This window comes from Phocoena phocoena, chromosome 4 (genome assembly GCF_963924675.1).
Source record: "Phocoena phocoena chromosome 4, mPhoPho1.1, whole genome shotgun sequence".
Lineage (NCBI taxonomy): Eukaryota > Metazoa > Chordata > Mammalia > Artiodactyla > Phocoenidae > Phocoena > Phocoena phocoena.
In genome coordinates, this window is record NC_089222.1 from 74,665,413 (window position 1) to 74,680,787 (window position 15,375).

General features: G+C 34.5%; 1 protein-coding gene across 1 annotated transcript in view; it reads left to right on the forward strand.

The window, feature by feature from the left end:
• The window catches only part of FYTTD1 (forty-two-three domain containing 1), a 30,915-nt gene extending 15,540 nt beyond the window's left edge, over positions 1-15,375 (forward strand). Inside the window, exons 4-9 of the mRNA XM_065876308.1 lie at positions 4,057-4,169; positions 5,922-6,018; positions 6,442-6,503; positions 8,028-8,102; positions 13,284-13,410; positions 15,044-15,375. Of these exons, the coding sequence (XP_065732380.1) occupies positions 4,057-4,169; positions 5,922-6,018; positions 6,442-6,503; positions 8,028-8,102; positions 13,284-13,410; positions 15,044-15,142 (573 nt within the window). The 3' untranslated portion in view covers positions 15,143-15,375. The remainder of the gene's footprint in view (positions 1-4,056; positions 4,170-5,921; positions 6,019-6,441; positions 6,504-8,027; positions 8,103-13,283; positions 13,411-15,043) is intronic.

The following is a 15,375-nucleotide window of genomic DNA, read 5'->3' on the forward strand; positions in this document are numbered from 1 at the left end:
AATTGGCTGTATAAAGCATTACTTAAAATAGTTTCACAAATGGTTTTACTTTAACTTCTTAAGTTTAGTAAGTCTGAGCCACCAAGGAATTTAATGTTCCACCCTGCTGTTTTTTAACCCCTTTTGTTTCTCTGATTATGAAAGTAATACATATTTTAATACAAAAATTCAGGACATTCATTTCTTAAATTGTCCTAAGTATCTGTATTCTGGTTAACCACAACTGTCTTCACCCCTTAACTTTTCAATTCTGCTATCACCAGCAGCTATTCTCTAAAACTTTATTACAGAACTTGCTCCAGTAAAAATTTTAAGTTACCACATGTGGTAGTCTTTTGAGTTGTTTAAAAATAGTGAAAATTGAAAGAGAATGTGCTGAATTGTAAGATCCTTTTATTTAAAGTTTGAATGATTTTGGAAAAGGTATGGTTTGAAATTTGCTGTTTCTTAAGAACCTTTCTCTCAACCTGAATACAGATTAATGTCTCAACAGAATCGACTGTGGTACTTGTGAAGCAGATCATTTTCTAGCAGTTTAGAGAATTTCTTTTTACATATAAGTAACTTAAACCATCCTCTTCTATTCATTAAACAAATTACCTAAGTAAGTTAATTGTCCTTGAATTGCTGCATATACTTAGAAATTTTATACCATGAAAAAAGTCCTGACCACAATTAGACTTTTTGTTACTTTTTCTCTTCCTTTCCACAGTTTATATGAATTAGTGAGATTTTATTTCAATAAAAATGTACATTTTCTTACCTATGAAGTGAATTACTAAGTGGGAAAGATAGCATACTCATTTACATTACTAGTAATTACTGAGAGAGCAAATGGCTATGCCTGGAGGGGAATGGTTGTCTCTAAGAATGAATTTTCTTTTGTTTAGAGAAAGTCAGCTTAAAAGATCTGCCAAGTAAAAGTTTGTAAGGGATTCTTCTACTGGAATATATAACCTTGTCAATGTCAATACTGTAACTTTTCTATTTTAGGTTCACAGTTTCCTAAAACTGAGGGTATGTTATGTTTTGTAGAACTTTTAACTTGACTAATAATACTAAACCATTTAGTACTTCTGTGAACTTAAAAAATTTTTTGTTGTTGCTGCATATATAGCAGTTATCTTCTGCTAATGGGTAGTTTTGATCTTTTATCTGATTTTGGCAGTTTATAAATACCTTATCTTCATACTATGGAATTCTATTCAGCAATAAAAAAGGAATAAACGTTAATGCGCAAGACAGTGTGGGTACATCTCAAAACATCATGCTAAGCAAAAGAACACAAACATAAAACACTATGTACTATGATTCTTTTTATTTGAAATTGTAGAAAAGGCTAAACTATAGTGACAGATCAGTCATTGCCTGGGGTTAGAGTCAGGTGGGGGAAGGAAATTGACTGCAAAGGGGCACAGGGAAACTTTTAAGGGTAAGGGTACTGTTTTTTTTTTTTTTTTTTTGCGGTATGCGGGCCTCTCACTGTTGTGGCCTCTCCCGTTGCGGAGCACAGGCTCCGGACGCGCAGGCTCAGCGGCCATGGCTCACGGGCCCAGCCGCTCCGTGGCATGTGGGATCTTCCCGGACTGGGGAACGAACCCGTGTCCCCTGCATTGGCAGGCGGACTCTCAACCACTGCGCCACCAGGGAAGCCCCAAGGGTACTGTTTTATATCTTGATTATGATGTGGTTCCATGATTACATGTAATTACCCAACTTCATCAAACTGTACACTTAAAATTTTATTGTATGTAAATATTACTTTAATAAAATAGCATTAAAAATAAACTACCTTAATTTCTTTCCTTCAAGGAATAATTTTTATCTCAAAATTCTGTAAGAAAAACTTACCCTTAGATATTTTTTATAAACACTTTTATACACATGTACAAACCTTAGATTCATGGAACACAAATTCCCCATATATTAATGGATTGTTAAAGTTCTTGTCCATGTATTCATCATTTACTTCATGTTGACTGAATACTCAGTATGTCCTAGACGCAAGGGATTCTGCAGTAACTCAATAGAAAATCCCTGTCTTCATGGAGAACTCAAATAAATATTAAATAATTTATCACACAAATAACTATATGATTATAATATGGCAGGTATTTTGAAGGAAAACAACATGTGACAGTAGTATCATAGAAGGAACTTTTACATTTACCTATAAAATGAGTCTTGGTATTTTTATTAAAGACAAAATACAAAGCTCGGAATGGGCCATCATTAGTCTGATTTCATAGCATTTCTTCTGTACTCATAATATTCTTTATTCCTCCATTTACTTCTTTTCCAAACATTCATGAAAATGAAGACTATCGTAATTTTTGTGGTTTTTAGTCAATCGATATTTATGTGATACTTCTCATATTCTTTTTTTTTTTTTAACTTTTATTGGAGTATAGTTGCATTACAGCGTTGTGTTAGTTTCTCCTATACAGTAAAGTGAATCAGTTACAGGTATACATATCTCCACTGTTTTTTAGATTTCCTTCCCATTTAGGTCACCACAGATCATTGAGTAGAGGTCCCCTGTGCTAAACAGTAGGTTCTCATTAGTTATCTATTTTATACTTAGTGGTGTATATATGTCAATCCCAATCTCCCAATTTGTCCCATTCCCCCCTTCCCCTCCTTGGTAACCATAAGTTTGTTCTCTACATCTGGACTCTATTTCTGCTTTGCTGATAAGTTCATCTGTACCATTCTTCTAGATTCCACATACAAGGGATATTATATGATGTTTGTTTTTCTTTTTCTGACTCACTTCACTCTGTATGACAGTCTCTGGGTCTACCCATGTCTCTGCAAATGGCACTATTTTGTTCCTTTTTATGGCTGAGTAATATTCTATTGTGTATATATACCACATCTTCTTTATCCATTCCTCTGTCAGTGGACATTTACGTTGCTTCCATGTCCTGGCTATTGTAAATAGAGCTGCAGTGAACATTGTGGTACATGACTCTTTTTGAATTATGGTTTTCTCAGGTTATATACCCAGTAGTGGGATTGCTGGGTCGTATGGTAGTTTTATTTTTTGTTTTTTAAGGAATCTCCATACTGTTCTCCATAGTGGCTGTATCAATTTACATTCCCACGAACAGTGCAGGAGGGTTCCCTTTTCTCCACACCTGCTCCAGCATTTATTGTTTGTAGATTTTTTGATGATGGCCATTCTGACTGGTGTGAGGTGATACCTCATTGTAGTTTTGATTTGCATTTCTCTAATAATTTGCAATGTTGAGCATCTTTTCATGTGCTTTTTGGCCATCTGTATGTCTTCTTTGGAGAATGTCTATTTAGATCTTCCCCCCAGTTATTGATTGGGTTATTTTTTTGATATTGAGCTGCATGGGCTGTTTGTATATTTTGGAGATTAATCCCTTGTCAGATTCTCAAAATATAAGAGAATCTAGATTAAATAAAAGATATAGTCCATATTGTCAGAGACTTTAGAAAAGGCTTCATGGGAAATATGGAAACCTGAATTAGGCTTTAATGATAGACTGAATTTATATATGTAGAGGGAGAAAAAGTGGACATTTCCTGTGCTTATTTTCTATGACATTGAATTTTCTTAATTCTTGTTTTTCTACTCAAACTTCTTTGCTATCACAACCTCCCTTTTTCCTTCTCACACATTTGTTTTGGATCTTGGCTCTCTTATCTCTTCACTTGATATCAAAATCTTATTTATATAAAAGATTCCCTAATTTACATTTCTGGCTCTCTAGAGGGTTCTTCTCTTGAGCTCCAGAGCCATGTTTCCTCATCACCTGTGCATCCCTCAGAATACCTCAAACTGAACATAACCAAAATAGAAAAAAATTCATTCTTCTGTTTGAATTCTTCTTTTGTTGCAAGTATTTTAAGTGTAATGTAGTTATCTTTTTCGTCACTTAGACAGGAAATATTCAAGTTGTTTTAGCACAACCTGTACATCTAAGCAGTGGTCAGTCCCTGTCCATTCTGCCTCAGAAATGTTTATTGTAGTAGGGTATAGAGCAAAAAGCAATCTAATTAACATAGTTTCTTGCTTTCTGAAAGAATATAGAGCGATATTTTCCAGCGTTAAAAAGGAAGGCAAACCTTCTGAGACAAAATGAAGTACAGAGAAAACCAGTTGCAGCTCTCAAGAGACCTAACCAGTTAAATAGAAAGTAAGTACTCAAATACAAGACAATGTTATGTTATACATCATAAATAAAGATGGACTTCTTGCCCTGAGAGTTCAAAGAAATGAATTTGCAGTGATGTTTGTAGGTATCTAGTCATTTTCAAGACAGATATTTGGGATGTCTGTTTGAAAATCCAATACGGAAGTATTCAGTAATAGCTTCATTATCTCTTGGAACTAGTGTTATTGATGAATTTAACTGATCATAAACGTTTTAAAAAAGCATAACTCTGTGTCTTTCTCTTTCTTGACATATAGAGTAAAATTGCAAAACGTGATCGTTTTGGTAAAAACACCTCTTCCAGAATTATTCAAAATTGAGAATTCTGAAAGCTGAATTTGTTATATAGTCTCAGTGGCTCTTAATAAAGCAGTGTATGTTATTTGTGGGAAAAGCAAACCTGAAAGAATTTTGCATGAATGCTTCGTAAGCTGAAATTATTTTTCTATTAATTTAAAAAAGATATAACAGGGCTTCCTTGGTGGCTTAGTGGTTAAGACTCCATGCTGTCAATGCATGGGACCCGGGTTTGATCCCTGGTCAGGGAACTAGATCCCATATGCATGCTGCAACTCAGAGTTTGCATGCCACAACTAAGGAGCCTGCCTGCTGCAACTAAGGAGCCCACCTGCCCAACTAAGACCTGGCACAACCAAATAAATAAATTAAAAAAAAAAAAGTATAACAAAACTTAAAAATTGTGGCCTATCGTTATGGTATTCTGTTCTCTGTAAGGATAAAGTAGTTGACAGGCTGCAAAGTTTTCTTATTATTTCAGTTTCAAATGCCTTTTATTCATCTTTTATAGAAGATAATTCAAAGCAAAAAACCCTGAAATGAAGTTTTTGTATAAGTGGAATGGCTACAATTGCAGCTTTATTCAACTATCATCTCTTTTTCTTTTGGGAATCATTTCGGAGTAGCTTTTTGGAAAAGGGAAACTTCTCAAATAAGAGCTTGTCAATTACATGAACCATTAATGAGCCCATGTTAGTTGGGCTGGCAGGGAAATTTTGCATTTGAGCCTCTTTAAGTTTGGAGGTAAAATTAGGTGACCTGTTAAACATTTATTTATAAAAATAAATAAGTAGACAGAAATGAAAATTTGTTTTCTCATGTTTTACCAACTTTCTATAGAAACTAGAAAGGAATTGGTGAAAGTCAAGTCAAACACATAATTAAGATTACAGTGTTCTAAGCAGGAGAGAGCAAACAGTGGAATAGTATAAGTTTCTGTGTGATTTATATTAATATATGAAGGTTTCTGAGTGAAGGAGAGAAAATTGGAAAAGATGGTATATTTCAAGATTTTCTCTTCATTTTTTGTTTTCAGCGGTTTGACCATGATGTGCCTAGGTGTGCTTTTCTTTGTACTAATCCTGTTCATAAATCTGTACATTTATGTCTTTTACCAAATTTAGAAAGTAGCATTAAAAATGTTATTTCAGTGTCTTCAGAAGAGACCTTATATGTCAGAATATTAGACAGTTGAGTATTTGTAAGAAAAATTAGGTCAGAATTAACCACATTGTTATGTAGTCTGCTACAGAGGGAGGTATTTGTAAATCAGATCTCAATAGCTTCATGTAAACAAGGGTATAATTCAGAGTCTTTGTGTTTAGTGTACCTCAGATTTTCATCCTATGAATTTAAATATTTTTGCTTATCTTTTCAAGATGTTTGAAAGTTGTTAAGTGGCCCATACTATTCATGGTGTACGTGTTTTTGTTGCAGAAATAACATTCCAGCCAATTTTACCAGGAGTGGAAATAAATTAAGTCATCAGAAAGACACTCGTCAGGCAACTTTTCTTTTCAGGAGAGGCCTGAAGGTATAAAAAACCCTTGGTAGTGTTTTCTTTTTACCCAAACAAAGGATCCTGAACATCCACCTCTAGTGATCCTCAATCATAGACATGGCCCATGATTGAGGTAGGGTTTGGGTTTAGAATATGGAGAACATGACATTAGATTAATTCCTTTTTTTTTTTCTATTTTCTCTTTTGTTGTCCTCAGTGGCAGTGTCTTATAAGAATTTAACATGTTATTTAGGAATAAACTTTTTACTACTTGTTCTGATACAGGAACCTGAACAAAGAGGTGTTGTTAGAATAGGCACATGCCCCTCTCCTGCATTCACACACCACACTGGGTTTTAAAGTTACAGAGCAGGGTAGCTCTTTGGATTCAAATCCTCTGCTTTCTATGGGATCCTCTGCTTTCTATGGGATCTACTGCTTTTTTTTTCCCTTCAGGTTCAGGCCCAGTTGAACTCAGAACAACTGCTAGACGATGTAGTAACAAAGAGAACTCGTCAGTAAGTTTCAATTTGTTTTTCAAGATGTCATTTCAAAACTCCCAGAATAGTAGTGACCCAAATTACTTTGTACCCCAGTCGAAAAGAAATTAAATGAGACCCAAAGTGAATTAACCATTGAGCCTGAAATAAATAAATCCTATGTTGTTTTTGTTGTTTTTTCCCCAAAAACCTTTTTCATTTTCACATGTCAGTGTTGTAAGTTTTAGCACCAAATACATTACTCTGTATTTTAATTTTTTTCTTGCCTGTTTATTCCTTTTTAATGAAACAGCTCTTTATTTTTTTATAACTGCTTTCATACAAATGAACCAATTCAGGGAATAAATAGAATAAAATCCAGTAGCGCTTTTAGAAAATTTATAGATTTTTAAAAACAATAGGATGTTTTCTTTTCACATATTGTTTTTTTCTCCTTACCCCGTGAAGGTTTTTTTCAAGAATGTATTTTTGTCTGTTAGAATTGCACTCCCCAAGTGTGAGTTGTAACACTCCATCAATATGATCAGGTTTTAAAATTAAATCATTTAAAATTATGGCTACTTCTGTGAAAACAGAGCATATAAAACATGATCATTGTCCAGATATGATGCCGTCTATAATGGGCATGATTTTGAGCAATTGGCGTGTCAGAAAGGCAACTATTTGAACTTGATGCTGGCAATATTCTTTTGCACAGGAGTCAGGCATTGGAAACCAAAAGAAAGGAAATAATGATCATGACCTATTTGCTTCTGCAATAAACAGTATTTACATAATTGTAATAATGTAAATGCAGCTTATTTGTTTTGAACTTTAAGAATCAATCTGTAGAACAAAGCACAAAATACTTAATTTGGTAACAGTGTGATATAAATGTCAGATTTTGACCAACATAAATATAAAAGTAAAGCTGATAAAAAGTGAGAGGTACAAAATGGGTGAAGAGGTGGAGGGAAGGAATTAGAGATGCTACTGTCTGTTTATACAAAGTGGGTAGGGGATAATGTCAAGAGACACTACTAAAAAAAGAGATTTTAGTATATTTAAAGATAATAATGGAAGTAAAATAGTGATATAGCCATCAAAACGTTTAGAGGTAGGAAGAGAAACTAGAGGATAGTGTAATGAGCTGAATCCTTACCCATAGCAAGATAGTATTACATATGCATTTTGTTTAGTGAACTGGAAGTAACTAACTAGCAAGCAGGGAAAACAGGAAAGGTTAAAAGTGCTGCCTCTGGGGAGCAGAAAGGGAGAATAGTGGGGTAAAGGACTGTTGTTTCTTATTAGAAGCCTTTCTGTATTATTTGATTTTTTTATGTGCATATATTTGTTACACTGAAAAATATTTAATAAATTCAGGTGTCTAGTTCTTACACCCAGGATGCTGATTAATTATATCATGGTGGGGCCCAGGTTTCTGTATTTTCTGAAAAACTAAGAAAAAGTAATGGCTACTTTAAAATGTATGTTTTAATGTGGAATACACTATAGGATTCATAAACTGTCATTTTAATGAAATTTTTGGTTTTTTGAAACTAGGTGGCGGACTTCCACCACAAATGGAGGAATTTTGACTGTATCCATTGATAATCCAGGAGCAGTGCAGTGCCCAGTGTAAGTCTTTTTTAGATTTTGCAAAAATTATAACTTCTCTATATAAGATAATAGAGAAATATTTGACTTCTCTTCAGAGTATGATGGTCATGTTAGGATAAACTGAGACAAGGGTAAAAGTAATACTTGTGGTATAAAGTGGAAATAGTATAAAAAAGGTAGGGGATTCCCTAGTGGTCCGGAGGTTAGGGCTCGGCAGGTGCTTTCACTGCTGAGGCCCAGGTTCAATCCTTGGTCAGGTGGAGAACTAAGATCCCTCAAGCTGCACAGCATGGCCCCCAAAAACAACAAACAAAAAAATCAAAAATAACAAAAAAAGTTAAAAGTAAAAGCTCACTGATTCCTGGTTCTACAGCTCCAAAGTAACCACTTTTAACAATTTCATATATTTATTTAAAAAATTGGTGCCCATATAACATACTATGTACATCTATTTCTTGTGTATAATCATAAATGAGATAATACCATGCATACTTGCTCCCTTCTCCCCCTCCCCCCAGTATGCTTTGGACTTCCTTACTTTTCATTACATACAGATCTACCTTCTTTTTAAAGGCTTCATAATGTATTCTTTTATCAAGATGACCTTAATTTAGTTAACCATTCCGTTATATGTATTGCATTATAAACTTTCTAGGTTGAAGCCGGAAGTGATGTTGCCTAGGGGATGGGGGGGTGAACTGAACCCCGATTTGACAGGCAAGATGTGAGACTTAAAGCACAGGGCTGGAGGTCAAGGATGCATTTCAAGAAAGTTCTAAAACCATATCATCAAATTCAGCCTGATAGTTGACCTAGCCATAGACCAGACCATAACTGGCACTCTTAAATTTTTTACATCAAAAAGTATCAGGAATGAAAATCTAAGCTCTATACTTAAAATTTAAAGTCCTGTATCAGCCAGTAGTCTAGCAGATTGGCTAGTTTCTTGGAAATTCTTGCAGACGTGCTCAAGCTTCTAACGCAGCAGAGGAAAATATCTCTGTGTTGATATTTTTCACATTATGTGTGTGACCCATTAGTAGGTTATGAAATCAGTTCTGTGAGATGTGATGAACATATTGTAAAAAGAAAATAAAATAATAAAAATTTTTTTCAACTTTCTAGGTTTATGGAGTTTTGTTTTTAACTATCTAGCCATTTTAATGATTGAAATGAAAACCTAGGATGATTCTCTACGATTTTAGAGGTTGCTTTATTTTAGCAGAAGATCAAGACTTGGAAATCGCCAATCCTTCCAAATTGTTGAAAAGTTTGTAGTTCTACTTACAGAGGTATTCTGTGAGCGTTTTATAAATTTTAGTCTCTAGATTAGTCAGTCAAGAACCAAGTATTTTTTGAAATTCAGCAAGGTTGCGGGATACAAGATCAATGTACAGAAATCTGTTGTGTTTCTATGCACTATAATGAAAAGCAGAAAGAGAAAGTTAAAGAAAAAAAAATCCCATTTAAAATTACATTTAAAAAATACCTAGGAATAAACTTAACCAAGGAGGTGAAGGACCTATATGCTGAAAACTATAAAACGTTGATGAAGGAAATTGAAGATTATTCAAAGAAATGGAAAGATAATCCCATGCTCTTGGATTGGAAGAATTAATATTATTAAAATGACCATATTACCAAAAGCAATCTACAGGTTTAATGCAATCCCTATCAAAATACCCAGGACATTTTTCACAGAACTAAAACAAACAATCTTAAAATTTATATGGAACCCCGAAAGACCCCAAATTACCAAAGCACCTGCTGAGGAAAAAAGAACAAAGCTGGAGGTATGACCCTACCAGACTTCAGACTATACTACAGTAGTCAAAACAGCATGATATTGGCACAAAAAAGGACACATAGATCAATGGATCAGAATAGAGAGAAATAAAAGCCATGTACCTATGGTCCATTAATCTATGACAAAGGAGGTAAGAATGTGCAATGGAGAAAAGACAGTCTTTTCAACAAGTGGTGCTGGGAAAACTGGACAGCCACATGTAAAACAATGAAATTAGAACATTCCCTCACACCATATACAAAAATAAACTCATAATGGTCTAAAGACCTAAATGTAAGACATGAAACAATAAAACTCCTAGAAGAGAAAAAAGGGGAAACACCCTGACGTAAATCATAGCAGTATTTTCTTGGATCAGTCTCCCAAGCCAAAAGAAATAAGAACAAAAGTAAACAGATGGGACCTAATTAAACTTAAAAGCTTTTGCACAGCAAATGAAACCATAAACAAGACCGACGGACAACCCTCAGAATGGGAGAAAATATTTGCAAATGAAGCAACTGACAAAGGATTAATGTCCAAAATATACAAGCAGCTCATGCGGCTCAATATCAAAAAAACAGCCCAATCCAAAAATGGCCAGAAGACCTAAATAGACATTTCTCCAAAGAAGATATACAGATTGCCAACAAACACATGAAAGGATGCTCAAGATCACTAATCATTAGAGAAATGCAAATCAAAACTACAATGAGGTATCACCTCACACCAGTCAGAGTGACCATCATCAAAAAATCTACAAACAAAAAAACAAACAAACAAAAAAAATCTACAAACAATAAATGCTGGAGAGGGTGTGGAGAAAAGGAAACCCTCTTGCATTGTTGGTGGGAATGTAAATTGTTACAGCCACTATGGAGAACAGTATGGAGGTTCCTTAAAAAACTAAAAATAGAACTACCATATGACCCAGCAATCCCACTACTGGGCATATACCCTGAGAAAACCATAATTCCAAAAGAGTCATGTGCCACAATGTTCATTGCAGCTCTATTTACAATAGCCAGGACATGGAAGCCACCTAAGTGTCCACTGACAGATGAATGGATAAAGAAGATATGGCACATACATACAATGGAATATTACTCAGCCATAAAAAGAAACGAAATTGAGTTATTTGTAGTGAGGTGGTTGGACCTAGAGACTGTCATACAGAGTGAAGTAAGTCAGAAAGAGAAAAGCAAATACCATATGCTAACACATATATATGGAATCTTAAAAAAAAAAAAGTGGTTCTGAAGAACCTAGGGGCAGGACAGGAATAAAGATGCAGACCTAGAGAATGGACTGGAGAACATGGGGAGGGGAAAGGGTAAGCTGGGATGAAGTGAGAGAGTGGCATTGATATATATATACTACCAAATGTAAAATAGATGGCTAGTGGGAAGCAGCCGCATAGCACAGGGAGATCAGCTCTGTGCTTTGTGTCCACCTAGAGGGGTGGGATAGGGAGGCTGGGAGGGAGACGCAAGATGGAGGACATAAGGGGATATATGTATATGCATAGCTGATTCACTTTGTTATAACGCAGAAACTAATACACCATTGTAAAGCAATTATACTGTAATAAAGATGTTTAAAACAAAAACACACATAATGGTCTAAAGACCTAAATTTAAGACATGAAACAATAAAACTCCTAGAAGAGAAAGAAGGGAAAACACCCTGACATAAATCATTGCAGTATTTTCTTGGATCAGTCTTCCAAGCCTAAAGAAATAAGAACAAAAATAAACAAATGGGACCTAGTTTAACTTAAAAGCTTTTGCACAGCAAAGGAAGCCATCAACAAAATCAAAAGACAACCTACAGAATGCAAGAAAATATTTGCAAATGATGTGACTGACAACAGGTTAATATTCAAAATATACAAACAGTTCATACAACTCAATATCAAGAAAACAAACAATCCAGTCAAAAGGTGGGCAGAAGACCTGAGTAGACATTTTTCCAAAGAAGGTATACGGATGGCTAGCAGGCACATGAAAAGATGCTCAGCAGTGCTAACTGTTAGAGAGATGCAAATCAGAACTACAGTGAGGTATCACTTCACCTGTCAGAATGGCTGTCATCAAAAAGTCTACAAATAACAAATGTCGGGAAGGATGTGGAGAAAAGGAAACAGTTGGGATATTGTTGGTGAGAATGTAAATTGGTGCATCCGCTGTGGAAAACAGTATAGAGGTTTCTTAAAAACTAAAAATAGGGACTTCCCTGGTGGGCCAGTGGTTAAGAATCCGCCTTCCAATGCAGGGGACATGGATTCGATCCCTGGTCAGGGAACTAAGATCCCACATGCTGTGGGGCAACTAAGCCCGAGCACCCTGCAACTGCTGAGCACGTGAGCCACAACTAGAGAGCCCACATGCCACAACTAGAAAGCTCACCCACTCTGGAGCCCACGTACCACAACTAGAGAGAGAAGCCCGCACACTGCAACAAAAGATCCCATGTGCTGCAGTGAAGATCCCACATGTTGCAACTAAGACCTGATGCAGCCAAAAATAAAGTAAATTAAAAAAAAAAAAAAAACTAAAAATAGAACTACCATATCCAGCAGTTCCACTCCTGGGTAGATAGCTGGAAAAAACGAAAACACTAAATCAAAAAGATACGTGCATCCCAATGTTCATAACAGCACTATTTACAGTAGTCAAGACATGAATGGATAAAGAAGATGTGGTGTGTGTGTGTATATATATATATATATATATATATATGTATACATATATATGTATGTATACATATATATGTATGGTGTATATATATATGTATGTATATATCTACATACATGTATGTATGTATGTATATATGTATACAATTGAATATTAGCCATAAAAAAGAATGAAATGCTGTTATTTGCAGCAACCTGGATGGACCTAGAGAATGTTATGCTTAGTGAAATAAGTCAGAGAAAGACAAATACTATATGATATCATTTATATGTGGAATCTATTATAAAAAAATAGTACAAATGAATGTATATACAATGCAGAAACAGACTCAAAAGGGGAGAGAGAAGGGAGAAGGAAAAAATTAGGTGTTTGGGATTAATGTACAAATTACTATATATAAAATAGATAAGCAATGAGGATTTACTATGTAGTACAGGGAATTATACCCATTATCTTGTAACAACCTATAATGGAATATAATCTGCAAATACTGAATCACTATGCTCTATACCTGAAACTAACACAATATTGTAAATAACTATACTTTAAAAAATAAAAAGAACCAGGTTTTTGGTTTTTTTTTTCTTTTGAGAATGTAAATAAGGTAGCCTTCATACATTTGAACATGTGTACAAGTCAAGATGTCTTATGTACCAAATGATTTATTTTTCTTCTTTTGATTGTTAAACTGGTCTCTCTTTAATTTTTTTCTGGTAGAACTCAGAAACCACGATTAACTCGTACTGCTGTGCCCTCATTCTTGACAAAACGGGAGCAATCTGATGTAAAGAAAGTTCCTAAAGGTGTCCCCCTTCAATTTGACATAAATAGTGTTGGAAAACAGGTAAATTTTTTTCCCCTGTATTTCACTGGGCTGTTCACTGAAAACATTTTAATTAACAAAACAAATGTTGTATAATGAATTAAATAGGATATCCTAATGCTCCTCAACCCCAGGAAACCACTGGTCTATCTGTTTTCTGTCTCTAGATTTGCCTATTTCAGACATTTCATGTGAATGGGATCATATAATATGTGAACTTTTGTGATGGGCTTTTTTCAGTTAGCATAGTGTTTTCATGGTTTATCCATAATGAATATCAGTTGTGTTTTTTTTTATTGCTGAATAACATTCCACCATATGGATATACTGTGTTTTATTTATTTATCAGTTGATGGACATTTGGATTGTTTCCATTCTTTGTCTATTGTGAATAATGCCCCTCTGAACATTCATGTACATATGCTCACACAAAAACCTGTACATTCACATACATTTGTGTATTTGTATATATGTTTTTATTTCTCCTTGGTAAATACCTAAGAGTGGATTGCTAGTTCATTTTGTAATTCTGTGTTTAACCTTTGAGGAAGTACCAGATTGTTTTCTGGAGAAGTAGCTGCAGAACCATTCCTACCAGCATGTAAGAGGGTTCTAAATATTTCCATGTCCTTGCCAACATTTGTTATTATCTGTCATTTGATTTTAGACATTCAGATGCAGGTGAAGTGGTATATCTCACCATGGTTTTGACAGTTTTTGTATTAACCTTGTATCTTGCTAAAATTCACTTACTACTTTTAGTAATTTTATAGATTACTTAGGATTTTAGAGTTTCTTTCCAGTCTTTAAACCTTTTCTTTTTCTTCTTTATTATAATGGCTAAGACCTTCAGTTCTGTGTTGAGAGCATGTTTGCTTGCCTTGTTCCCAGGCTTGAGGAGAAAGCATTAAGTTTTTCACCATTAAGCATGATGTTAGCAGTAGGTGGTTTTTATCAGATTGAGGAAGTTCCCTTCTATTTGTAATTTGCTGAAAATTTTTATTTGTTGCATTTTGTCATTGACATAAGCATCTTTGGAACTGAAGATAAGAATTTCTGTATGGAAGGAAATTCGACCAAATTTATTTTGCTGATTTTTATTTTATTTTGTCAATTGTTACTTTCCTTTCAGAAATGAAGTATAATTGTGGTGCTTTTTCTGCTATTAATCAAAACCAGATTTTGATTTGAATTTGATTTAAGTATTTGTAATGAACTCAGAAATTAAAGAAAATTTGTTTCAGAATATTCACAAATCTAAATAACTTTTATCAGAGGCATCACTAGAGTTGGTGGCAGTGTTTGCAGACCCTAAAAATAATTCAAATAGAGAAATCTTTGGGTATATACTTGTAAGCATTACAGTGTATGTGTTTTATATAGTACATAATATTATAATGGTTAGGAGATAGGGTTTCTGAGTCAGTTTCAATTCTAAAGCTGCAAGTAGGCAACTTAACTAACTTCTCTAAACTTCACTAAATTCACCTATTTCATATGGTGTTTGTTAGAATTAAAGGAGTTCATACATATAAATATTCAGGAAATGTTAGCTGTTTTTACTATGAATCACCATTGTGATCACATTATTGTTCCAAAGCAAATGTGGCTTACAGTCAAGTTGTTAATTTTTGTTTTGTTTCATTTTCTCTAGACAGGGATGACTTTAAATGAGCGATTTGGGATCCTGAAGGAACAAAGAGCCACTCTCACTTTCAACAAAGGAGGAAGCCGCTTTGTAACTGTGGGATAGGTCCCATGTCAAAGGGACTTTTGAGTGATGACTCTTTTAAAAATCGAATTCTTTGAAGAGTGCATCACAGAAATTCAAGAAACTTTATTTCAAAATATTCACAAGGCTAAATAACTCTTATTTTTTATTTTTGAAGTTGTTGTTTTTTTTTTAACATGTATAAATAATGCCCTGAAAGAAAAACAGGGACTATACCTATATGTTCTTAAAGATTTCATGGTTGGCTCAGACAG